Source organism: Cryptomeria japonica, chromosome 9 (genome assembly GCF_030272615.1).
Source record: "Cryptomeria japonica chromosome 9, Sugi_1.0, whole genome shotgun sequence".
NCBI lineage: Eukaryota > Viridiplantae > Streptophyta > Pinopsida > Cupressales > Cupressaceae > Cryptomeria > Cryptomeria japonica.
The window spans coordinates 563841438-563868907 of NC_081413.1; the positions used below are offsets into that span (position 1 = coordinate 563841438).

The window sequence follows — 27470 nt, forward strand, 5'->3', positions numbered from 1 at the left end:
TAGGATATTAAGGACCAAAATTTTTTCATTCAAAGGGGTTGGATAATTGAGAAAGAAAAAGAGAGAAAGAGCAAAAGGGAAGTCTACATCCTCCATTGTGTTATTAAGGACATTGTGCATGGATGAGGTTCATGTCAAGGTAAGTGTTTAGTTTTGTGGTGACATCTATATAGGGTAGTGGGGAGATGAATCTCTAACCCTTGGGACACTTCCTTAGGTGTGAAGATACGGTCAGTGATGTCCCACCATTGTCTCTTGTGTCTCCTATGACAAAACGAAAATCCTAAAAATTGTTAAGTTTAATTAAATTATGTGATCAAGAAGCTAGAACAGATGAAAGGTATAGTCTGGAATTTACTTCGAACTGCAGTAGTGCGAATGAAGGAAGCACAACACTTCATGTTAGAGAAAAATCATAGTTCATCCATTGATTGTGAAGGGAAGAGATATCGCACCATAGTGATATCGAGAGATATGGTTCAACAATGAATATCAAGTCTCATGATACTCACCATAACTGAGAGTTATCAAGTAAGGTATGTGCACTGGCATCAAGTCACATGATGCCTACCATACTGATAATGATTCATGGCATGCCCACGGATATTATGTCCATAATATTCACCATGAAGATCTCTATCATAATTATGGTTTATTTAATGATACCAACCAACTAATATCTACCATAATGTCTCAGAGATATATACTATCATGACATGTCCACATATATCAAGTCACATGATATCCATCAAGATAGATAAATTGATAATTGTAAAATTGCCACCTTACAATATCAATTGAAACAAGTGTTCATTATTGAAAAGTCGTCACCCTTCAATAATGTTCACAGGAGGGTCCATGAAGTCATGGAGTCACACACATGACAAATAAAAGAGTTAACACATTAAACATCTTAAATATATTAGTATATTAGAATAAATGAGACTATCTCAAAATTAAATAACATTTTCAACCATACCAAGTTTATCTCTAAAGTGTTCAATCTTGATCTTGGAGAGAGGCTTGGTAAGAATGTCTGCAATCTGATCACCTATACTAATATAATTCAGTCGGATCACATTCCTTTCCACCATATCTCAAACATAGTGATAAGGAATCTCAATGTGTTTAGACCTGTCATGAAATGCTGGATTCATTGAAAGCTTGATGCAACTCTGATTGTCACAATAGATGACAGTAGGATTTAAGGGCTGACCAAACAGTCCTACAAGCAATTTTCGGAGCCATACTGCTTCTCTTGCTCCCATGGAGGCTGCAATGTATTCAGCTTCTGTAGAACTCTGAGCAAGTGAAGACTGTTTTCTACATATCCATGAGATCATTCCTGATCCTAAATTGAACTGATGTGCTTTTCCTGTCAACTATGCTTCCAGCCCAATCAGAATCAGTGAATCCATGTAGGTCAAGGTCTACATGTTTATATTTTAGACCAAAACCAATAGTTCCTCGAAGATATCTCAGAATATGTTTTACAACAACAAGATGTATTTCCCTAGGTTCACACATGAACTGACTTAGTGTATTAATAGCATAACATATATCAGGTCTTGTGTTTACCAAATACATCAGAGATCCAATAATTTGTCTGTAGAGGGTAGGATCTGTAAGCTCTGATTCTGCAACTGCTTCCTTTAACTTGTGCAGATTTGTCTCCAGAGGTGTGGTCATGGATCTACAATCCATCATTCTAAATCTCTTGAGTATATCAATGGTGTATTTTCCTTGATTAAGGATTATACCATCTGCCTCCTGCCAAACTTCCAATCCAAGGAAGTAGTGAAGAATTCCTAAATCCTTCATATCAAACTCAGAGGCTAATTCTTTCTTACATCGAGAAATACGATTATCCTCTCCTGTGATTAGTAGATCATCAACATAAAGAATAAGAATTAATAATTCACCATTGATTACTTTGTAGTAGAGATTTGGATCTGCTTCATTTTTGGAAAACCCTAATTCAAAGAGATAGTGATCAATTCTTTCATACGATGCTCTGGGGGCCTGTTTCAGTCCATATAGGGATTTCTTTAATCTGTAGACATGTGATTCAGCCCTATGAATCACAAAACCTTCAGGTTGCTCCAAATAAACTTCTTCTTCAATCTTACCATTCAGAAAAGTAGTCTTAACATCGATTTGATGGACTTTCCATCCTTTAGATGCTACAATAGGCAAAACTGCTCGGACAGAAGTGTATTTGGCAACAGGAGCGAATGTCTCTTCATAGTCAATACCTTCTTTCTGTGAGAAACCTCTGGCAACAAACCTTGCTTTGTGCTTCTCAATGCTGCCATCTACTGCATGTTTGATTTTGAAGAGCCATTTAGAAGATACCACAGATTTGCCTTTAGGCCTAAGCACAATATCCCAGACATCATTTTTCAGAATTGACTGATACTCTTCTGACATAGCATCTTTCCAAACTTGATGCTTGAGAGCATCTCCAACACAGGAAGGTTCTGCATCAACGGTCTCACTCATCAAGGCATCATAACTGGAAAATAGGCTAGGTCTCTTACTTTCTCTGAAGGTCCCCTTTGGAGCAGCATAATTTTCAGCTTCTTGAAACATCTTTTTAGCCCAAAGTGGTGTCTTCCTAGTTTCGGGATAATGTTCTTCTAAAGGTAATTCTTGAACTTCATGCTCAGCGTTTTCAGGGGTCTCCCTCTGAATCTTAGGGGTGGGATCCTCATCCATGCTTGTAGGAGGATCTTGGTGTTCTAATTCATTAGAGCTTTTGGACCTCCTGAATGCTATGTCTTCTTCAAAGATGACATCTCTGCTTAGTTCAATTTACCTTTGTCCAAGTATGTATACTCTATAAGCCTTAGAGGTTTCACTGTACCCAACAAATAACCTTTTCTTTCTAGAAGGTTCTAATTTTGATCTCTTTTCTTTGGGAACATGAATATAGACTAGACACCCAAAGATCCAGAGATGACTTATTTCAGGTTTGTTACCAGTAAAGGCTTCTTTAGGGGTTTTATTATCAAGAAGAGAATGAGGACATCTATTTTGAATGTACACAACTGTCCTAGATGCTTCAACCCAAAATGAGGTTTCTATATTCTAGTCAAACAACATAGCCCTAACAACTTCTACTATAGTCCTATTCTATCTTTTAGCTACCCCATTTTGTTGTGGGTTATAAGGTACAGTTAACTCCCTCTTAATCCCAACATTTATACAATAATCTTTAAACATATCAGAAGTGTATTCCCCCCCATTGTCTGTTCTTAAGGTTATGATTTTCTTACCTGTCATGTTTTCTGCAAGAGCTTTGAATTCCTTAAATTTAGAAAGGATTTCTTCAGACTCTTTGTACCTCAGAAAATAGATCCAAGTCTTCCTAGAATAATCATCTACAAATATTACATAATATAAAAAACCTCCTAAGGAGGGTACAGACATGGGTCCACATAGATCAGAATGAGCTAATTCTAATACATTTTTGGATTTACTGTTGCTAGAATTGAAAGACCCTTTAGTATTCTTTCCCAAGGCACACCCCTTGCATGCTCCTTCAGAACTGCGGCTTAGCTTGGGTAAGCCAATCACCATCTTCTCTATTTTAGGTAGGGCATGGAAATGAAGGTGCCCTAATCTTTTGTGTCAAAGTTCATTCGAATTTGGAGTCTCATGAATCAAGGCTTGAGGTGGAGTGGTGCAAAGTCTGTAGAAGCTCCCTTGTCTTACTCCAATGGTGTGGGCTTTCTTGATGGTAGAGTTCTTTGGCCAAGCAAGTACCTTTCCTTCCATAAAGGTTAATATGTAACCCTTATCTTCAAGTGCAGAAACTGAGACAAGGTTTCTCTTTATACCAGGTACAAATAGAACTCCAGTCGGCTGTAGGGATATGCCTGACTTTAGGTTGAAATTGCAGGTTCCTATTCCCATAACTGGATAATTTGAGTCATCACCAATTGCCACTTCTTCATTTGAATTTTCCACGTGTATCTAGGTGCTCACGAAATCCAGTGATGTGTCGAGATGCTCTGCTGTCAATCACCCATGTGTTGGAACTGGAGGTGACTTAACTAGAGAGGGTTGAGTAGAAGACTAGTCTCTCGGAATCACTCCCTTTCTTGACTTCTACCATTGAAGCATGTTGCTTGATCTTGTCTGGACACTTCATTGCATAGTGCCCATATTGGTCACATCTGAAACACTGTACTTCAGAAATGTCTCTCGTCTTCTTTGAAGACCTCTTTCCATTTGAGCCGTTGTGCCTTTTTCTCTTAATGTTCTTCTTCTTTCCTTTCTTGTGGGAATTTGAGTTTAGAACTTGAATGTCCTCATTGCCATTGTTTTGTTTTATTCCTCTTATGACAAGCCGAGATTCCTCTTGATTACAATCGGTTTTCAATCTATCAAACTTAGGAAATTTAGAACGAGCATTGATTCCTTGAATGAACGATTCCCATGAGGTAGGAAGTCCATTTAGGGCCATCATAGCAAGTTCTTTGTTGTCTACTAGATGTCCAATAGTGGATAGTTGACCCCTAAGCTCAGTGATCCTCAAGAAATAGGATGTAACTGTCTCTCCTTTATTCATCTTTATATGGTGTAGTTGATTCTTCAAGGTGAGAGCCCTGCTAGTGTTGTTGATTTCATAAATGTCAGCTAGGGCTTTGAACATCTGAAAGGTCATCTCATATTTATAAATAACTGGCACAATGTGATCTCTCACTGAATCCACAATTATCTTAAGAGCCTTCTCACTATCCTTGCTCCACTGAATTTTCTCCGTATCATTAGAGGGTTCAGGAATTTCACTTTTGACATGGGAGTCAATTTTATTTTCTTTCAAAACAAGCATGATCCTGAATTTCCAAGATACAAAATTTGATGCTCCATCTAGTCGATCTTCAAACCTAACTCCGGTTGCCATTAGGATTATAGGAATGTGATCTACTAAGAGCCGGGTGAATGTCTATCTGATCGTTACAGAATTTAATTTGATCTTCCTTAACTTAGCTCTAATACCATGTTAAGTTTAATTAAATTTTGTGATCAAGAGGCTAGAACAGATGAAAGGTATAGTCTGGAATTTACTTCGAACTGCAGTAGTGCGAATGAAGGAAGCACATCACTTATTAATTTCGGTATTGTCATCCTCCCCGTTGGATGCATGTTATATATCTAAGTGAATGAGAGGGTACGTAGAGAAGAGATATGTCTTCCCACATGGGAAGACACATCTCTTCCTACGTACCACTTTTAATATGACTGCACATTAACAAAACAAATTATTTGCTTGACCGATCACGATTTATGATAAATCATTTGATCTCAGCCCGATGACAAGAAGTGGTGTGACCGGTGGCAAACACCCTAATTCGATATTTATTTATAGTTTATTGTTAACGTAGATACCACTATGTTAACATATAATTAATTCATGTATCGGAAATGGTACGACAGACAAGAATTAACAAAAAATAACCCATAAAATTGAAAACAAAGGAGTTGGGAAAAGGGAAAACTGAAAATCACCACATGCAAGGGCAGTTTACACTTTACTGTCAATTTTTTTGAAGCCGACACATTTAGAGTTTGGAGCTACAAGTATTATTTTACTCCTTGCTAGTGGTGAGTTATAGTTACAACCATGGGTATAGCTTGCAACCAAATAAAAATAATACAACTGTTTGATGCCTTAAACAAATGGCCCAAATTTGATTCTCACCATGATCGATTACTGTCTTCAAGCGATGACCTAGAATTTCTTCTTACCATGTTTGGTGGTTATAGTAGATGGCCAAAGTATTGGGTAGTTTGATCTACTAACAGACCAAAGTTTAGACTTTGTGTCTTTACTTTAAAGTTTAAACTAATAACTTAAATTCATTCTTCACCGTGGTCGATGGTTGTGATAGATTACCAAAGCCTTAGGTGAATAATTTTCAAAATACTTGGTGATTATTTCCTAATGTTAGAAAAAAATGCATAAATCACACAAAAATGAAAATTTCAAATCTAGAAGCATGCACAAATAATTACTCCTTTAAATATGTTTTCCATTCCTTAATAAGACTTAGAAGGCAACCTCCACAACTGATACAACCATAAATACATTCATTTTTTGGGAGCTATACATATTTGACACAAACCAATTTGAAAAAATGGTAAAGACTATATGGTGTGCCAAAACAAACCATAGTCTACTTAAAAGCTTGCATATGCAACTATAATGGATTGTGAAAAATCAGTGCTTGTCAAGAAGAAATTTCGGAGTATCTCCCATTCCTATGCTGCTGCAAGTATCATAGTATCTCTGAGTTTCTTCATTAAATTGAACTCTCACATGCATACTAAGAAACACAAGTATAATGAAACTTGCTCCAATAAAGTGGAGGTTCATATACTCGCATATTTATTAAAATAAAAAATTATTATGTATTAAATCAATACCTGGACATCCTGAGGACAACCTTGACCTTTGAGGAAATAAGGTCGAAAGTTGCAAATTTATAGTAATGAATTCATAAAGCTTGTTTGAATAATATAACTTTGAATATCCAATTGCTTTGTTTTGCTAAGCATGAATTAATAAAATTGAAGGTAGTCAACAAGAATGCCTCAGCTTGCTCCCTAGCAATCGTTCCAGAAAATTGTACTTCCTTGTAAAATTGTTTGATTTAGAATTATCTGCGTGTCCGTATAACGTTACTCTCTTTTGTAATAACTGGTAGAACTATTAGACATTTGTTGTGTTGGTGTTGGAAATAAGCCACACCCGGACCGACGATGGACTGGTCCAAGAGGGGCCAGTAGCTCAGTGGTAGAACAGTCTAGCAGCATATGGAAGGTCCTAGGTTTGAGTCCTAGCTGGTCCATGTCTCTACATGGTATCAGAGCTAGGTCCAAGCTAGGAGCCCAAGCACATGAGAGGTGTGGCTTAAGGGGGGGTGTTGGTGTTGGAAATAAGCCACACCCGGACCGACGATGGACTGGTCCAAGAGGGGCCAGTAGCTCAATGGTAGAGCAGTCCAGCAACATATGGAAGGTCCTAGGTTCGAGTCCTAGCTGGTCCATGTCTCAACATGTTGAATTTGAACAATTATTTTGGACATTGAATATTGCATCTTGCTACCAAACCTAATAATTTTGTATTTTTTTGGTTTAGAATATCAGGGGGGAGAAAACAAGGCTTGTACCCATTGTGAAAGTATTGCGATTGTGTTCAAGGACTGAATATTACAAATAGAACGACCACCATCGAATGTAAGCTTTGCAAAACATCATGGCAAGGTACTTACACGAGGGCGAGGGCTCATTTCCTTCACATACTTGGAAAAGGTGTTGATCCTTGTCCAATTGAGGTAGAACGATATGATGCTATGAGGGATCTTGAAAGGGTTGATGGGAAAGTTGTTGACTTGGTGGTCAACACCTCCTTGGAGACTGGCTTAATCGCCTCCCATGGGTCAAGTCAAAACTGGCTTTTGTATTAGGTGTTGATAGTTTGAGCTTTTGGCGCAATGACAAACAACTCCAACAATTGGTATCAATGCCTTGGGTCATGGGTTCGAATCTCCCTTCAGTGGGTGGTAAAGGCTCAATCGGTGCCGAGGGGGACATTGTTGACTTGATGGTCAACACCTCCTTGGAGACTCATGACATGGCTTAATCGCCTCCCGTGGGTCAGGTTAAATCTGGTGTTTGTATTGGGCGTTGATAGATCGAGCTTTTGGCGCGATGACAAACAATTCCAACAAAAGTTTCTAATTTGAGCTCTTATGCTTCAACAACAAGGACAATTGTTGCAACTCAAAATCAAAATAGATAGTTAGAGGTTGATGTGTCTTCTAGAGATGTTCATGTGATAGAAAAAGATGTAGCAGCAGAGTATTCTTGTAAGAGATCACACATTGGTAGCTCAAACCTCATTGGAAGATTATTTGATGTGCAAGGTCGAGAAGTGGTTGATGCAGTGATTGCACATATACATTTTTGCCAATGGAATACCTTTTAATGTTGCTTTCTCACCTTTCTATAGAGAGATGGTCTAAGCTATCAATAATTGACCAACTGGGTATGAACCACCTCGGTATGAAAAGATTTGCACTACTCCAATTGATAAAGAAAAAGTTCTATTAGAGCAACAAACTGTGTAGTCGGGAGTTTTGTTGTAGTTAATAAATAATGTTTTGTTAAGTAATAATGTTATAGCTGGCTATGTAATGACATTTGTTTCCAAGTAGTTGTTGGTGGTTCCCAACGATTGGTAATCTTAGCCAATCATCGGGTACTATATATGTACTTCATTGTTTCCTCAGAAACTAGTTATGCTTTGTACACATCACATTTTGGAAATAAATGATATATGTTTCCAAGTAGTTGTTGGTGGTTCCCAGTGGTTGGTAATCTTAACCAACTACCAAGTACTATAGATGTACTTCATTGTTTCCTCAGAAACTAGTCATGCTTTGTTCACATTACATTCTGGAAGTAAAAGATGACTAGTGTCTGAGGAAACAATGAAGTACATATATAGTACTTGGTAGTTGGTTAAGATTACCAACCATCGGGAACCACCAACAACTGCTCGAAAACAAATGTCATTATATAGCTAACTATAACATTATTACTTAACAAAACATTATTTATTAACTACAAGGAATCCGCCGACTACAAACTGCACCAATAAAGAGTGTAGTCTACAAAAGGATGCAGTTTTGTGATGGATGGGTAGACAAATGCCATAAATTGTCCACTACTTAATATCATGGTAGCATGCAACAAAGGGACTTATTTTTTGAAGGCAATAGATTGTTCAAGGCAAGAAAAAATGCAAAGTTTCTTCATTACCTACTATGTGACAACATTTGTAATGTCCCCTACTAGGTTTAAGACTGTTTTAACCATAATTAATCTATTTCAACAGACTTATGACTTAAACTAAATTTATTAGGAGACAATTCTATCTTAACCTGACTAAAATCACGGATAACGTAATCTTCTTTCTTATGTTGAACTGATGATAATCCAATCTGATTTATTTTCTCAGTCTTACTTGTCATTCAGATTATTAAGTTCGGTACTTAGATTATTAAATTTAGTACTCAAATTATTAAATTATAGTATTCAAATCATTGTATACCCAGATCGGTATGCTTAGCGGTACTATCTTTTATTACTATATAATAATATCAATGATCATATTCATTGTATGATGCAGAAGACATCATTTCTTAATGCAAAACAACGTTATCGATTTCTCCTTCTATTCTAATTAAGCTGTGAGTATAAACACTAACAAAGAAACATAGTTTCTACTTACCTGTGTGTACCAACTACGTCTCATGATGCCTTCGTTTTTCTCTTGATAACACCCGATCCTTGTTTATTATCTCCTATTAGTCTTTCTTTAAGTATCACACCAAGAACAAGGATGTTAGTGCCTCTAACTGAATAAGAGTTCTGATCTGATCTGATCGATGGCTGCCAGGTAATATATATATCCTTTTTCCTTCCTTTCATGCATCGACTTCCCCTTATTGCTGGTAATAATACTTTCTGTATCCGGTATGCCGATATACTTATGCAATGCTGAAGATGCTAATAACACTGACGGTGATATGTTGCTGTTCCTGATCTGGAGATTTATGCTTGCAACAATGAATAATGGTGCTGTCTTGGATATGAATATGTATGCATGCAACCTGATGTGCCAAATGCAATGCTCGATAAAGAGCAGATCCATAAGGATATAAAGAATAAATAAAATACCAATCCGATGCCCCTCATTGAATGATTTTGAATGCCTTCTTATGTCTTGTAATTGGAATGGTAAGTCACGTTGCAAAAGACATGACTTGTGCATATCCATAATCACCTCCTTTATTAATCGCACCACTTCATGACAATTATGGTTATCAATTAGACTTGCCTTCATAATCGATCTGACCTTATGCTAATTGCATCCTTTCATATGCAATCCAGGTAGTCATCTTATAACCACTGATTAGTCTCTTTACTAATCGCTGCCCTTCATAGATAATCAATATCTTCTTGTTTTAATTGTGGGTCAACTGATTATTATCGTGCCTCTTCATAATGATATCAATTAGTTTATAATTGATAATCATTACTAACTTAATATTGCATAATACTGATTAGTCATATTTATCGATTAAAGATGTTTGATTATATTTGTCAGTACCCTCGCTGTTGTTCTTCATCAATCTCTTAATGCTATTATTGCCGACAACTAATCCTTGTCTTTAACTGTGATTATTAATCTTCCTTCATGTTGATTATGATCTAGACTCTATTGATGTTTATCTTCTCATACTTAGTCGATCTATTCATTCTATTAACATTAATCGATCTTCTAGTCTTCATTCATCATTATTTTCTCATAAATCTTACCAACCCGAATACTAATTAATAAAATCGAATTCATGAGTCTTCACATATGTATGATGATCGAGATGCAATGTCTAATAGTTGCTTACAAGTCTCCTCCATCGGTGTATATGATTCCTCTTGATATTAATAGAATTCATAAGTATTATTGTTTAAACACTAAAACTTTGAACTGCTGTGCTTCCTTAAGGCCGGCGATGATAATTAGTGCAGTCACCGATTTTGTTGATAAATATTATATTTTATTATTGCTTATTTATTTATTTATATTATTATATTATTATTATTTATTTTACTTGAATATTTCAAGAATATTATTAGTAATAAATTTTAATAAATATTTAATAATTTTCAAATAATTATTCATTGATAATTATTATATTAATTAATAATAATAATTGTTTCATTTATGCTATATATATAATGATCAAGGAGGGAACATGACAACATTGAGTGGGTGAGGGCATCACATATAGTCCAAGTTGTTACAGATGTTGCCCTTGTTTGTAAAGCAACAAACATGTTGGTGCATGTAATGTCTCCCTTCCCAAATTGAATCACTTCTACCTAAAGAACATATGAATTACAAATTAGGGTTAGGATTTGAACTTACCAAATAATAACTTGCTAAGCAAATGAACTCTTACATGTGGATCTTGCATATAAAACATAAGAACAAATACAATACGTGCTCATCTCATAGCTAGGGTTAGATCAAATAATCAACTTAAAATACCTAGAAGTTTCGAGAGAGGGAGAGATGAAGGCTTGCTTGGAGCCTTTTCTACACCAATCCCAAGAAAGGTTGCCTTCTATAACCTTCTTGCTTCACGTGGTGGCTCACCGGCTCACCTATCAACTCTTCTTCTCTTATTTATCAAATCTTGTGGGGGAATGGGTAGGGATTGTGATTGGGTTCTTTGACTCCTCTGTGTAAGGTCCATCAAAGCTTCGATGCCACTTTGGTCATCCAAGGATGGCTTACTTACGAGCCCCTCGTTACCCCTTCGTCACATCCATACCCTTCCTCCACAAGGGTGCACAAACATTCATAAATATTATCTAGAGAAACATACTTCTTATCATAATGCATATGGCATAACTAAGATGAATTAATCGTAACCTATTATAAGATGACAAATATAATTCCTTCTAAGTACATCATAACAATTTAGCAGCCATGATAAGGATAGACTAGAGTACTGTAATCAAATAATGTATCTCTAATAGTTGAACATCTCTAGTACATTGCATTCAATTTATTATGATCACTATAAGAATTAAGATAACATGTTCATATATATCTGATAAACAGTATAGCAATTTCTCCATATGATTTAGAATGAATTTCAATAGATTATTAATTTTAGAAAGCAGAGAGGAAAGTCTGATACAACTTACCAATGTTAATAACGGTTGGTGGATTCCTTGTTCCCTTTTGCAATGGCTGTGGTCAGACCTGCAATTTCTTCTGCTTTATTTCTTGACTTAATAAGTGATTTCTTATATGCCTGATCATTGATATATTAAGAGTGGATCTGCTTTTCTGAAATCTGAATGTAGTGGTGATTCTTATATGAATGGGAATGAATTACTATTCTAATTGACATGCAATGAATATTATTATCACTGTTCCTGATCTTGTCAAACTTTGTATGTGATGTTCTAATTTCGATTTAAACGATGGCTTCATATGATCGCTGGTCTGAGGTTAGGTATCGTTGTATCTGCTACGTACTCTTTTTTCTTGTGCAATGTTCTTGGGATCATGTCTTCTCTGAATAATTTGATATGCACCTGCGATCTTGTTTCTTGCTAATGGTGGATTTATTCCACTCTACTTGGCTGCTGTAAGGCTCTTAGAGTGCTTAAGTCCATAAGGTGAATAAATCGATCTCCCTCCTATTTTCTCTATTTTCCTTCCATCTCCTTCCTATTCTCTTGTTCTCCTTTGACCCTCATTATATAACTTGCAACCTGTTGTGACGTTTTCACACATCGCCCCATTGCAAATGGGGACCCATGTTTTTTTTGCTTTTTAGGGTTTGTTCTTGAGGTTTTTTAGGGTTTTGTTAGCTAGCCTTTGCATTTTGAACGTCGCCCAGGGGATCACATGGATAAGTAAGTCCGGCTTGAGTAAGGTCCTGATCCTGAAATTTGGCTAAGTCTGGAATGTCCTGATCCTGAATTTGACTAAGTCTGGAAACTGAAAAAACCTCCAAAAACTAGATTTTGCAATATAACTCCTGGAGGTCTGAAACCACTCTCAAACATCCTGAAAGTATATATGGAATATAACTTAAAGTATAAGTGACATTTCCTTCTTATACTTAAATGTTATATTCCATAAAAATTATCCTGATAGAGAGTGCGAAAAGTCAAATTTCGCTCGTGTCCTTCTCCAAGGGTCCAGAGCGAAAAAAGCTCCTGTCCCTCTCCAAGGGACCAAGGCGAATCGCTCGTGTCCCTCACCAAGGGTCCAGAGCGAAAATGCTTAGTTGAGCCATTCCTGACCTTGTTTGGACGAATCGAGACATCAAAGGCATGGTGAAGGACGAAATGAGCATGATAGAACATCCAGACTTGATCAAAAACAATGAAATGATGAAGTTTTTGCCTAGAGGGTCAATTTCGCTCCTGTCCCTCACTGAAGGACCAGAGCGAAATTTGTATAAGGCTCTAAATTTTGAAAGTTTATCAAACATCAAGTATCCAAGGGGATCAATGGGACTTCATTCTACGCGATGAAAGTGATGGCAAGTTAGAGAACGCAAGCATAAGCTCAAAGTGTTGAAGTTCGCTCCTGTCCCTCTCCAAGGGACCAGAGCGATGTTTATTATATTGGCCAATTCATGCAAAAATCACGTGGGGTCAAGGTTTTGCAAGGTCGTAAGAGGTCTAAGATGTCTTTTGAAGATGATATACAAAGGTTTTTGACGTCAAAATGTTATCAATTGAGCCAAGGAGCCTATATCGCTCCTGTCCTTTGGACAAGGACCAAAGCGATTTTTACAAAAACACTCATGCTCCTTCAAAATCAAGACAATGCAAGGGTGGGCAAGATCGAGGACGCCATTTGAAAGATAATGAACGAGGAACAAAGGTTGAAAGGTGGCAAATTCTAGCTAGAACACATGGATCGCTCCTGTCCCTCTCCAAGGGACCAGGGCGATATCACATCTTAAAGACATTCCTTCGCACAAACAAGTCAATCAAACTTGAAGGACCCAGCTAAAATGCCGATTTGAACGTAAGGATCAAGATTTTGGACGTCGAAAATGCAAGGATCAAGACCAAATTGATGGATCGCTCCTGTCCCTCAGTCAGGGACCAAGGCGATGAGGTACGTATTATTTCATTTTCAAAAATTTGGCGCTCAAACACATTTCTTTAAATTTATTTTAAATGCTAAAATCGATGGATTGCAAATTTAATTAAAAATGGCATTTAAAATTTGCGCTTGATATTTATTAATTATTTTTGCCTTTATAAAAATCGAAATTTATTAATTTAAATAATAAAGGCATTTAATAATTAATTATTAATTAATAAAAAATCAAATGGGGCACTTGATTTAAAATTTGTTTCATTTTACAAGGGTCGGCCTTTTAAGTTTATTTTAAATTTGTCTTATTTACCAAAGTCGGCCTAAGATCAATATGAAGGTAAGCGCCTATAAAGGGAAGGTGGTTTATTCATTTCAAATCATCATTTAACATCCTTCATTAGCATGCGATTTGGAGAAGACAAGGAGGTGCGAAATTGTCATTCAAGAGGAGGGCGCAGACATCATCAAAGGAGTGCGAGCTTAGTCTCAAGTTGGGCAAACTTGCCAAAGACCACGTCAAAGATATCCTCAAGGGTGATGAATTGATAAAGGGATTGTTCATTTAAAGAAGATCACGTTGAAGCCATCTAATTTTGATTTTGCCTAGGCAAATTCCTTGTTTTGCATTCTAGTGTTAGCTCTCAAGAGAGGTATGGCGATATGGATTTATTGTTTTGATTTTGAACGTTGATCGTCATAGCTTAAATTTTGAATTTTGAAATTTTGAATTCCAGTAGCCCAATCGTTTTTTAGGAAATGATTAATAAAGGACTTATCATTAAGTTTCCTAAAATTTGCTCTCTAATTTATGTTATGTATTGCAAAATCATGTTACTAATTTTGAAATGTTGTGTAGGCATCAAATGGAGATCTCATCAAGGAAAATCAAGCCGGATCAAGGACGGTCTTCGCCGGGACGATCAAGCCAGGACAGGGGCGACCTCTTTCAATCCAGCGTTCCAAGGCGAGGTACATCATCGTCCTGCACATCAAGGACACAAGGAGTTAGAACAAGGGCTCGTTGAAGAAGTAAATAGTTCCAGATGAATTAATTAAAGCAAGCTTCTCAACAACATCAAGTTGAATATCTACCAAGTTACAAGTGTCAAATGAGGTGGCGTCCTAGTCATCATTTCTCCAATCAGTGAGGTCCACCTCAGCATGTCCAGATTCAGTGTACTTAACTCATGGAAGGTGGCACAAACTCCGATGTACCTACCCCGGCTATCCATTGGTCGATTTTTCTAGAGAGGACATGTGTCCAAGCAATACAATTTTGTCATTGGTCAAGCATTAAATGTTATGTAATGGTTGTAACAAACCCTAATTAGGGTTTTCATTGTTGAATCTTGGCCATTGATCTTGAATTGATCTAAGCCATCAAGTTGTATTGTGGGCACTATATAAGCCCAGGCATTTCATTTGTAAAGGCTAATTGGAAATAAATTAGAGAGAGTTGTAAGCAATAGCTAGAGAGTTAGGAGATAGTTGGAATAGTTAGAAGATAGAAATAGAATAGCAATTAGAGTAGAATAGGAGGACAAGGCAAGAAATTGTTGCCATTGATTGTAAACAAACTCCATTTTCATTGAAGTAATGGTGAAGTGTGTCGTTTCTTGCAATTTGCATGGTTTCTTGTTGAGTCTTCAATCTTAGATGGTAGATGATTAGATGAATGGAGGAAATGTGATTGATTAATGGTGGAATTCGTACATCCATACTACTAGCAGTTCGTTGATTGCAGACTTGCCTTGCGTAGTCAACTGGAATCATTCAGCCTAAGCTCAATTTCAATTTGTCGCTTCTTCATTGATATGCATCAACTTGGATGGTATCTATGCCTGCGGTGATGATTTGAACATCATAAAGCGTCCCTTAGAAGATCGCACTAGCCTTGTGTAGATGTTCCATTGATGTCAAAACAAGACCTAGTTGGAGTTTCATCAAAAATCAAATCATTGCTCCTACATTCCTAGTATTAGGAATAGATCCTCTCTTCACCCCCTTCCTTTTCCCCTTTTTTTAATCTAAGTTAGTGAGAGCTTGTGTTCTAGCAAAGTAGATCGGAAATTCAATCACCAAATGTAAGTCCCCTTGTGATTCCAGCAAATCACATCATACCACGGCGAGCTTATCCACATGTAGAGACCCTACCAAAAGGAACCTTGGAGTCATCCTAACTGATCCTTTATGCGAATCTTCAGCAGTTAGAGACTTTTTCTCAAGAGAGGATAAGATACCCTTAGGTATTTTATTCTGTGTTAGGCTGTGTACAAAATACACGTCAACACAACCCCGAATGGTTGCATCTCTCCATTAGCAACTAGTCATATCCCTTTCTTGATTGTATCCCTTCATAAATAATTCCTATTGTCTAATCGCACTTGTACATGTGTATTAGTTACTTGTTCTAATCGCACTATTTCTATGAGTATTGGTTATTAACACAAATCAATTTGTATGTCAAATCGCTGCTTAAGTGTGATCGTTGTTTGCTGATTTGTTTGCATTATTTTTAATCTTCTGACTAATTGCATCCTTTGGAACAACCGTAGCCTTTGACTAGTCACTGCTCCGAGTTACCATTCCTTTCATTATATTACTGTTCATACTCATCACATGATAATCTATGATTTATTAATTCTTCCCCATGACACTACCTTAATTGATTCTTTTTTATTAATCACCTCCATTGTATGCCTTAGTCGTTCTAAGGTAGTGAATTAACTTAAGGCCAATTGTTCTTATAATCTTTTATTGCAGCTTCCTTGTTGTCAAATGTTTGACTCTTGATCGCTCAGCACCTTGTATTCTTTTTTTTCATATTATCAGTGGCTTGATATATTAATATGGGAACATGTGCCTGATGTTATATAGATTGCTCCCGTATTATTCAAGTCATTGACATACTACTCCCCATTCGCTATCTCAACCCCACCACCTTTTCTCCAAGATCTTATAGAATGTCCGAGCCACCTTGTCATTAGTTGCCTTTGTAGCTTTGGTCTTATTCATCATGGTCATATATATTATATTATCCACTGTTCCTGATTCACATCATTTATAAAGATAATACAAGGAGGTTTCTCATGGGTATGTCATATTGGTTTACTCATCTTGACATGGTGGGGACATGACACTGCAAAAAAAGTACAAGTATATATTTTGAACATGTGTTCATTTGTTGAATAATGCAGTCAAAGATATGAGAATGAGAATACAAGTTTTTGTCCATAGATCTCTAAGAGAATTTAAGGGTTTTGTTGTTAAAACTCTTAATTTATCTTGGAGGGTTTTCGTCCTCTTTGGGTGTAGCTCAGTAGGAAAGATATATAATATTTCTTCACAAAGTGTTGATTGATGATTGATTGCTTGATTGATTTTCCTCCTCTCCCCATGGAAGTGATCTCCCTTTTATATCTTGTTATTGAGGGAGACAACTTTTCATATTTGAAGGAGTCACAACCATTGCTCTTGAAAGAGTTACAACCCTTCTGTAATCTCCATTTTACCCCAAGTAAATTTATTGTAATTAGTTTATCAATATAAAATTCTTATACAATATTAAATGCACTTTAAAGGTAATTTATTTAATACAACTACGTTTACCTATTTATTGATTTAGAATACAATTAAAGCATAATATTAAATATTGTGCAGCAAAATATCTAAACAATGAGCTTTAATAACATTAACATGCCATAGTAAATTAACCAATGAGATATCTGCAAATATATATCAATACATATCTTTGAAAATCCGCAGAGGCTGCTATGTGGCACACGGAGGATTAGTTACAGGTCTAGGCTTTCCAGGCAAGGAAGCACTCCAGAAGGACATGGTTCTTACACGGAACCCTGTATGCCTTCACGGCATGAAAAACTCAGCCCTAGCTAGGACACTCCTAGGTGTACATTGTACCCTGAATTGGACACACTGTGTGCCCCTTCTCCAATGCCCAATTAACTATTTACTCTTGTGTGCTTTCTCTAATTATTCCTCTTTCCTGTACTGTTCTCCGTATATTTTTCTCCTTCCCCCTCCAAAATTAGTTTTTCACAATTTTATATAAGTATCAAAGGGTGGTTCCAACTTTTGCACACCATATTCCAATAATTTTACCTTATAATCATCATTTGAATGTGTTCTATTTATTTAACTATAAAAATAAATCTCCTCTAATCATATCCTTTTCTTTTTACGTTTTGTTTCTCTTTTAAATCTTCACCAGGAAAAAGTCCCATAGTGCCTTTGCCGCTGTTATTTTTAAATTTTAATTACATCCTTCTATATCTTAGCATCACCTTATCACATACCTTTGGCACCATCTTTAATTGTCTTATTATGTGGGTACTACTACGCTGTGATCACCTAGATCAAAATCTATAAGGGCTGCAATCTGGTACTTGGTGGGGGCATGATATTTTGCAGAATTCCTTCCTTGCAAGGAAGTAGTGTTGAGTTTATAGTTCAGATAGGAACTTTTGCATAGGGTCAGTTTGAATGTGGTGGAAGTGGGGTTTGTTGGTGTGTTTTTTATGACAGCGTCGAAGTTCCAGTGAACCACGGGGACGCGTCCCCCCCCTTTTTGGGCGCGTCCCCCCGTCAGAGACGTCTCGGGGACGCGGGGACGGGGACGCGACGTCCCCCGCCGTCCCGCCACCGCCACCCAAACGCCGCCGGGACGTGGAGACGTCTGGGCGTCTCCTGGGGGACGTCTGGGCGTCTCCGTGGGAGACGCCTTCCCTCAAGAGACGTCCAGGCGTCTCTCGAGGGACGGGGAGACGCCCAGGCGTCTCCCGCGTTCCCATGCAAAAAAAGACAGTTTTGTTTATTTTTTTAAGTTTTTTTATAACATGTGCTTTTGGGGGGGGGTTAAGGGGTAACCCTAATTGGACGTGGGCCCCACCCTACCCCCCAAAACAACACAAAAGCATGTTTATTTTGGATTTCACTCTCATTTTGCAAAACTGATTTTTTTTCCAGCAGCTTGAAGAGGAGGAAATACTTGAAGAAGATTGATTGAAGGGGTGAGAAAAGTGACTACAAGCGTGATAGGAGCTAGAAGAAGCAAGAAGAAGAGGAAGAAGAAGATTCTTCTACATTTTGGAGAGATTTTTCAAGCACAAGGTAGGGTTTTTCAACTTCTTCTTGTTTTTTTTTTGTTTTACTTTCTGATTTTCATTGTTCTATGTCATTTTTGGTTTTTTTAATTTTTTTTCCCTATTCATCTCAAGACTCAAAATGAGATTTGATGTTGAATCTTGAGGGCAAAATGATTCATCATTTTGCCCTCAAGATTCAACATCAAATCTCATTTTGAGATGAATAGGAAAAAAATTTAAAAATATATTGTTAAACAAGGCTGATTTTATTTTTATTTTGTGAAATGCAGTGTCAATTTGAAAATTTCACAATGAGCTCCCAAGGCATGAGTGAAGATAACATGGAAATCCATTCTCATAGTGAGAATGATTCAGAATATGAACCTGAAAATGAGGGGGGTGACCATGGGGCTGATCCTGGAGCCCAATCTAGTTCTATGGCAAGTGCAGCAGCTAGTACAGGTTGCCCTTCAGAGTTGTTGGCACCATATGCTAGGGGTCATTTTGATCCTAAGTCTCCTCTAAAACAGTTTGCTTCACAAATATCAGTACAAGGCACTGCATCACATTCAAGTGGGGGAACAAGGAAGTGGAAGTGCAATATTTGTGACAGAGAATGGTTCGGTAGCATTAGCAGGGTGAATGCACACTTTCTATTTTGGAGAGGAAAAGGCGTGAAACATTGTAAGTTTTTGGAGGAACCCAAAAATATACATTACAGAATTGAGTTTAACAGGCTTTGGGGGGTTCCAGATGACACAAATATTTCAATGCCTACTACTTTGTCTGCTAGGGCATCACTTCATGACAGCCAGAATGTGCCAGTGCCACATACTTATCATGCTTCGCAGGCGGGAGGAATGATGTTTGGATCTCCATCTACTTCCACTTCTACTGCTACCAGGGCTGGGAAACGTAAGTTGCATACACCACAGAGCAACCCCATTGCTGATATGTTTAATGTGTAGCTGAGAGATGAGATAGATGAATCCATTGGCAATTTCTTCTTTGCCAATGGCATTCCATTTCATGTTACACGGTCTCCTTATTATAGGAAGATGATAGATATGGTGGCCAAGGGAGGACCATCTTATGTGCCACCAGGGGAGACGAAAATGAGGACCTCGATCTTGGATAAAAGCTATTCCAAGATCAATATTTTGATGGAGAAGATGAAGGCATGTTGGGCGGCATCGGGGTGCAACATAGTTATGGATGGGTGGACGAACATTAGCCATCGTCCACTCATCAACGTCATGGTCACATGTGCAGAGGGCCCATACTTCCTTAGAGCAATTGATTGTACAGGGCATCGTAAAGATGCTGATTTCCAGTTTCAGGTCCTCAGGGAGGCTATTGAGGAGGTTGGGCCACAAAATGTGGTCCAAGTAGTGACAGATGCAGCCTATGTGTGTAGAGCAGCAGGGAGACTCGTTGAGGCAGCCTATAGACACATTTGGTGGACCCCATGTTGTGTGCATGCCATGAACAATGCACTCAAGGGCATGGGGAAGATTGACTGGATTAGAGGAGTGGTCACCGATGCGAGAGATGTGCAGATGTTTATCTGCAACCACCACGTTTCACATGCACTCTTCAGGACCTTCGCGAAGAAGGAGTTCTTGAAACCAGTTGAGACTAGATATGCATCCTATTTCATTCTCTTGGAGAGAATGATTGAGTTGCAAGAGGCATTGCAACTCATGGTTATGACTAATGAGTGGAATAGGTGGGCTGAGGCCAAGACAGAGCAGGGGAGAAGGGTGAAGGAGATAGTGAAGAGTGATGTGTTTTGGACTGATGCGAAATACATTGTCTCAATCATTTCTCCAGTATTCCAGGTGATCAGATATGGGGATGGGGATGCACCTAACCTTGGAGAGGTGTATGAGTGCATTGACTCTATGCTTGGCCAGATGAGGGCTGCTGTGCGAGTGAAGGACCCCTCTCTAGCATTCTACAATGAGCAAATCCGGCCTATCATTCAGAGTAGATGGGACAAGTTGAACACTCCTTTGCATATGGCTGCCTTTGCCTTGAATCCTAAGTGGTACAAGGCTAGACCGGGTAGAATGACACCGATTGAGGATGATGAGGTGAAGGCGGGTTTCTTTAGGTGCATAGAGAAGATGTTTGATTCCAGAGATGTCGGCACAATGCGCACTGAGTGGGGAAGATTTGCCACTCTTAGAGGTTATTCAGATGCGGCAAAGATGGATATAGACACTATGGCACAAGAGGACCCACTTTTGTGGTGGACTTGTCATGGCCCGAAATCTTTGACCACCACTCTAGCCATCCGTCTGCTATCCCAGGTTTCCAGTTCTTCAGCTGCTAAGAGGAACTGGTCTACATATAGCTTCATCCACTCTCTTAAGAGGAACAGACTTACCTCTAAGAGAGCAGAGAAGCTTGTGGCTGTACACAGTGCTTTGCGTCTCATTGACCGCAAGACACTTATGTACAAGGAGAGTCCAGCGACACGATGGGATGTAGAGCCAGAGGAGCCTTCACAGATTGATGAGGATGATCCTACCACTTCAGATGCAGGGCTAGTTGGTGTGAGCTTGAGGGACCTTGATCCTCAGGAGTCCAGCAGTTCCAGTGAGGAGGAGTTTGCAGATGATTAGAGGCCTCCATTAGCTACAGTTTGAGTTTTCACTTTTCAGTTTTGTCATTTTGTATTTGACTCGTCTCTTTTGTAATGCTATTGCTACACGTATTTGTATTTGGCTACTCATTGTAATGATGAATCATTTAATCATCTTTATTATTATAGACTTTGCAATGGCATCAGATATTCATATTTTTCGTTTTCCTTTTTTGATATTCATATGATAGAAATGAGAAATCTCCAATTTGACAATTTCATTTGTCAAATTTTATTTACTTTTAGTTTTGGCAATTAGCAATTAGTTACGTATCACTAATCTAAGTAATCTACTAATCTTGGTATTTCCTATAGTTTCATTTGAAATCTAATTCTTATACTGTTATACTGTTATACATCTTTTCAAAACTAGTTTTTCAAATACTATATGTATATATATGAGCACCACCACCCCGCCACCCCCCCCGCCGCCGTCCCCCTGCCGTCCCCCCCGCCGTCCCCAAATTTAGGCCCTTGGTCCCCCCGTCCCAGAAACGCGTCCCCCTCGTCCCCCCGTCCCCCCGTCCCCAATGCCCGTGGAACACTGCGTCGAACACAAAATAAAGTTACCTAATGGTCACTTTACTCTCTCTTGATCAAAGTACGATTGCATGCTAAGATTGCAAGAAGTTCAAACAATCGACTCCAAGGTTCTTTCGATGCGTGGATGTGACTTAGTTGGCTGATGTGATTGCTGGTAATCCAAGGGGCCTTACGTTTTCATCATTCTTTCACCTCTTTGTTGTGGCTAGAACTCCGTCATCGGATATGACAATTCTACGATGCTGCTACTTCGAACGGACTAAAATGAACTGAAAGAAAAAGGAAAGCGTTCAGAAGGATCTAAATCTACTCCTAAGGGCAGTGATAACAATGAATAGTGCTCTGGTGGACAAATTCCAAATAAACCAAGTTCTGCTTCGCCAAGATCAACTACAACCACAACTCCGCAAGAAATGGTGCAATCTTCTAGGGATGCTAGAGGATTTTCAAATCGAGAAAGTACATTTGAATACCCAAAAACGGCGCAATCCAAACGACCATCTACAATCGAACTTAGCACAAATTTAGGGGGTTCAAGCTAACTTTACACTGCAACTTACAATCAGCAAGATGCAAAAAGTATGAACCATGGAAATTCATCAAACACCATTATATTCTCCATTGAAATCAAAGCACTTTACTACTTCTAATCTAAGTGAGGAAGGTGAAACCATGCAAGCTTTGAAAAAATAATTTAAGTGGACACCATCACAGAACAATGTTTCACTGTTATTATCTCAAAACTTATCGCAACAATTTCATACAAAGCTCCCTCCTCCTTTACAAATGAGGGGGGTCACCCTTTATATAGGCCTCAGGCCATGATTACATGCAAAACCGTAATTAGGGTTTGCGCAAAAGATTCTCCACACATGATGCAACAAGGCAGGAATCTCCAATTAATAACCCATCATGCCCATATACAATTAATTCAAAAGTACCCAAAATAGCATCCATTGCGCATTAAATGCACCACCTCCTTCAAATTCGTCTAACATGCGTTGAATATTCATCCATGCAAAAATCACCCCACTATGTCATAAATGATCCATCATTTCCACATGGGGCGGCTGCATGCAAAAGGAATCTGCCATAAATTCAACATGCAATGATCGGGTCACCATTTGGTCAAATATTCCGGTAATGAATGCGGCACTCTACTGCCACGTGTTCAATAGATCCTCGCCATGCAAGTGGACCTCGTTGTCGTAAATTTGCTCCTGCACATCTGGAATTGTTGGAGAGGGAAAATTCAATTCAAGAAGAATTTTCTTGAAGTCTCTTCAACTTTCCTTGCTCAGAGAAGGTTTTTCATCAATTCTGCACATTTCCTATTTTTTAGGAAAATTTCCAAATTAGGGTTCCACGGTCCAGGAGAGAGAGAATTCTCCTACAAATCCAAATCTGTAAAATGTTTTGAAATTTGGATGTGATTTGATGCTTGGGAATGGATTTTTAAAAACTTTTCCTGGGGGAAATTTCTTGTTTAGTTCATCCCTGATTCCTTCCTTGCCTTACAAATTTTATCTTCAATTCATCCTTGGATGTGATTTCTTGTTGTGGAGGAATTCTCCTTTGGAAATAAATTTGTTGCTTACCCCGAGGAAGGAAATTCTTCATGCCTTAGCCAATTTTCATGATTTCCAAGAGCTATGTCCTGAAGGGAGAAATTTCAAACACTTAGTCAATTTTTCACCTTTCCTGGAATTTTGTCATGAAGGAAGGAATTTCTGACATAGCGCCAAATTTTCACCTTTCTTGGAATTTCTTCTTCTTGGGTGCAATTTTGACTTGGTGGAGGATTCAGTGAATTTTGTGAATCCTCCATGCCTCCTTGGTTTTGGCCCCTGTCCTTCATCTTGGGCGAAATTTTGACTTGGTGGAGGATTCAATGAAATTTATCCATCTATCCTTGCTTGACCCATTTTGGCGCCCAACTGCATCCTTGGGCGCAATTTCCACTATGTCATGGATTCATGGATTTTTCCATCTGTCCTTGCCTTCCTCATTTTGGCGCCCAATTGCATACTTGGGCGGAATTTTCACTCTGCCATGGATTCATGGAATTTTCCATCTGTCCTTGCCTTCCTCATTTTGGCGCCCAACTGCATACTTGGGCGGAATTTTCCATCTGTCCTTGCCTTCCTCATTTTGGTGCCCAACTGCATATTTGGGCGGAATTTTGCTAATGCCAAGGATTCATGGAATTTTCCATCTATCCTTGCCTGACTCATTTTGGTGCCCAATTGCATACTTGGGCGGAATTTTCACTCTGCCATGGATTCATGGAATTTTCCATCTATCCTTGCCTTCCTCACTTTGGCGCCCAACTACATACTCGGGTAGAATTTTGCTAATGCCAAGGATCCATGGAATTTTTTCACAAGTTCCAGGCTCTTCATCAGGATATAGATATGAAATATAACATTTAAGTATAAGTCCATAGGAATCATAATGCAAATTCTGGATTTTGAAAGATCTTCCAAATTTCTGGACTTAGTCAAATTTTAGGCCATTTTCGGATCAGGATGACATTGGTGGATTGATGTGAATTTCTGGACTTGGATGATTTTGCATGCTTTCCTCTTTTGGAATAGGAGTTCCAAACAACCATTTTTTGATCCAACTTGTTTGCCTTCTGACTCTTCCGGATTTAGAAATGGTCTTCAGGAACGTTCAGTCTTCAGAGATATTCAGCTTTCAGTGTTTTCCTGTGAAGAACCTGCCAAAAATAGATTTTTCCAATATAGTAAGTGTTTCAAAATGTCAAGGTGTGGGCAAAATAGGTCAGAAAAGCACTTACTAAAAATAGAAACTTACTAAAAATAGTAAGTTTAATTTTTGGCAAAATTAGACCAATCCGAGACTTAGTAAAATCCCTAAAAAATACGAACTTTCTAAAATAGAAAGTTGCTCCGTTTTGGCTCAAATTTTATTGGGAGGTTCCTTGAAGGGTCTTGATTCCAGTTGTATGTTCAGTTTTCCCAAAACCCTAACAGAAACCCCTAAAATCTAGGACAGAAGGCAAAAAACCCTAAAATTCACAAAACGAGTCCCAGACTTAACCGAATTTGCTCAAACGAAAGGCAGACTTGACCAATATGATCCTCGAACACTTGCAAAGCAAAGAGATTGACGAGACTGCTGCGAAAAGACCACAAAAACGCAAGCCAAAAAACCGGGAGGGCCTAAAAAGAAGGGGGTCCCCATTTGCAATGGGGCGATGTGTGAAAACGTCACAACAGGGTTCAAGATACTGAATTTTGCATTTTACTTTTAGTAAAAAGTGAAATTCTTTTATTTTGCTGATTAAATCTAATAAATTGTAGATAGCATTAATGATTTATACTTGTCTTTCAACTCATCTCTTGCGAGAGATTAGGAGCTTTTTAAGATTCGATTTTTTGCTAAATAGTATAAGATAGGTGCAAGATAGAAGAAATATACACAATGATAAAATAACGTGCAGCTATGGTGAATGGTCTTGTAGAGGTTTCCTTGTAAGTTTTTTGTAGAGAATGAAAAAAAGATTTTAAGGATTTGATTTTTATGCTTTCATCACTTTCACGTTTCAACTGCTGTGTGATTGATGCAATATTATAAAAGAGTTATTTTAAATTATAGAACATTAAAACATCAGTTGCCTTGGTTGAATCTCATAATCTTTTGTATCTAAAGTCCCTATGACGTCTTGTGGACATTAGGACATTCCCCAACCTTGTCAAACTTAGACCTTAGAAACTGCCTAGAAACAAAAAGAACAAAATCCTAATCCTTTAGTGCACAAGGTCCTTCAACTTAAAATTAATATTATTTCAGTCTGCAATACCCTAGCTCACATTATTTTTTATTTTTTCATCATTTGTCATTTTCATTGTTACAATTTACTTTTATAAGAAGGAAAAACAACATGCACCATGGACATCCTCAAATCCTCACTCTGTTTATAAAAAAACAAAAATGAAGTTTGTTTTGTGCTGTGCTGGATGGAAAACACTGTTTTTTGTCAGAGTTTTTCCTAATTAAATTCTGAGTTATTGAAATACAATTATTCTTAAAGTTTGGTAAATCAATCCCAAATCTGAGTAATTTTACTATGATATTAATATAAATCATTTTGATTTATCATTAATATACATGATTTGACAGTTGACACTAAATAATCAATTATTAGCCATATTCTCAATTCTGTATTTAACTGTGGCTTTTATATACACATGTATGTGTATGTGTATGTGTATGTTTATATATATATATAGATATAAGCTATCCCTGGCTGACCCCAAAATCTAGGAAAAATTTGCCATCTTCAAAACCTGTCCTACTGCCATCCCCAAAATCTAGGTTTTTTTGCCATTCTTTAAACTCTGTCCGTGTCCTCCTTTCGTGGAAACTCAGAGAAACTCCGTCTTCATACCATTCCATTGCAGACCACACGGGACTTAATTTTGATATGGATCACTAGAGGCCTTCATCTTCCTGTTCAGTTCTTAAAGCTAATGTCTTGTGCACCTTCTTCTACAGTTTGGCCTTGGGACTCTTACTATTTAGATAAATTTATGCATTCATCTTTCAGTCCATGTTTTTTTGTCCAATTCCTTTTCACATGCTCTTTTTAGATATAGGTTGAAGATGCTTGTGACGCCCATTATTTGTGCATTACTATTATAATTTTCATGGAGTTTTTTATGCCTTTATCCCACTTGTTGATAATCTTTTCTTTTTTCTTCTTTAAGAAGTGGGAGATATGATATTTTTTCGTCAGGTCCTCACTTTGTTCTGTGGCTAGGATTTCTTTTGACAAATTGCTTGTGGGCTCATCTATATATAATCTCTTTTGTGGTTGTATTTATTGTCATATGAACTGAATCTGCTTTTCCCTTGAAAATTATTTACCACAGTAACAAGGATTTTGATAAACATGCTTTTGGTGACAACATTATTTTTGTCATTGTTCTTGAAACCACTGAATGTGTAGACATAATGACTGATAATGATGCTAGGACACTTATTCGTGCCTTTTATAGTACTTCAAAATGCAATTGTTGATACTTGAACAAGTGGTTATATTTTGGAGTTTTTTGAAAATGTGAAGATTGATTTTCTTTTGTCATGAAGGGTTCATTTTCATACAAGGTCCCAAATGATGATGGCTTGAAAGCATGCAATAAGAATGGCATACTCTTAGATGTCGCAGATAGTACAGTTGTGGCCAGCACTCTTCTTGGTACTGTTGTAATCTTCATCCAGTTGAGCAGGTAGGTAATTTCTGTTTTAAAAATCTTTCTCAAGGATTTAGAAGTAATACATCTAGTTCAGATGACTGATTTTGTGGTTTCCATTGATATAAAAAAGGAAAGAATAGTAATGGGCTGCAGTTTGAGGGGCAGGCCTAAGTTTCTGAAATATTAAAAAACTGAAAAGGTCTCATGCTAAGAGAATTGCATTT

At 37.8% G+C, this 27470-nt stretch overlaps 1 protein-coding gene across 3 annotated transcripts in view; it reads left to right on the forward strand.

Moving 5' to 3' along the window:
* LOC131070903 (uncharacterized) overlaps positions 1-27470 on the forward strand; it is a 225433-nt gene that overhangs the window by 167935 nt on the left and 30028 nt on the right. For all 3 annotated transcript variants that reach the window (XM_058006585.2, XM_058006577.2, XM_059211334.1), the window contains one exon: positions 27140-27279. In XM_058006585.2, coding sequence (XP_057862568.1) covers positions 27140-27279 — 140 coding nt within the window. The remainder of the gene's footprint in view (positions 1-27139; positions 27280-27470) is intronic.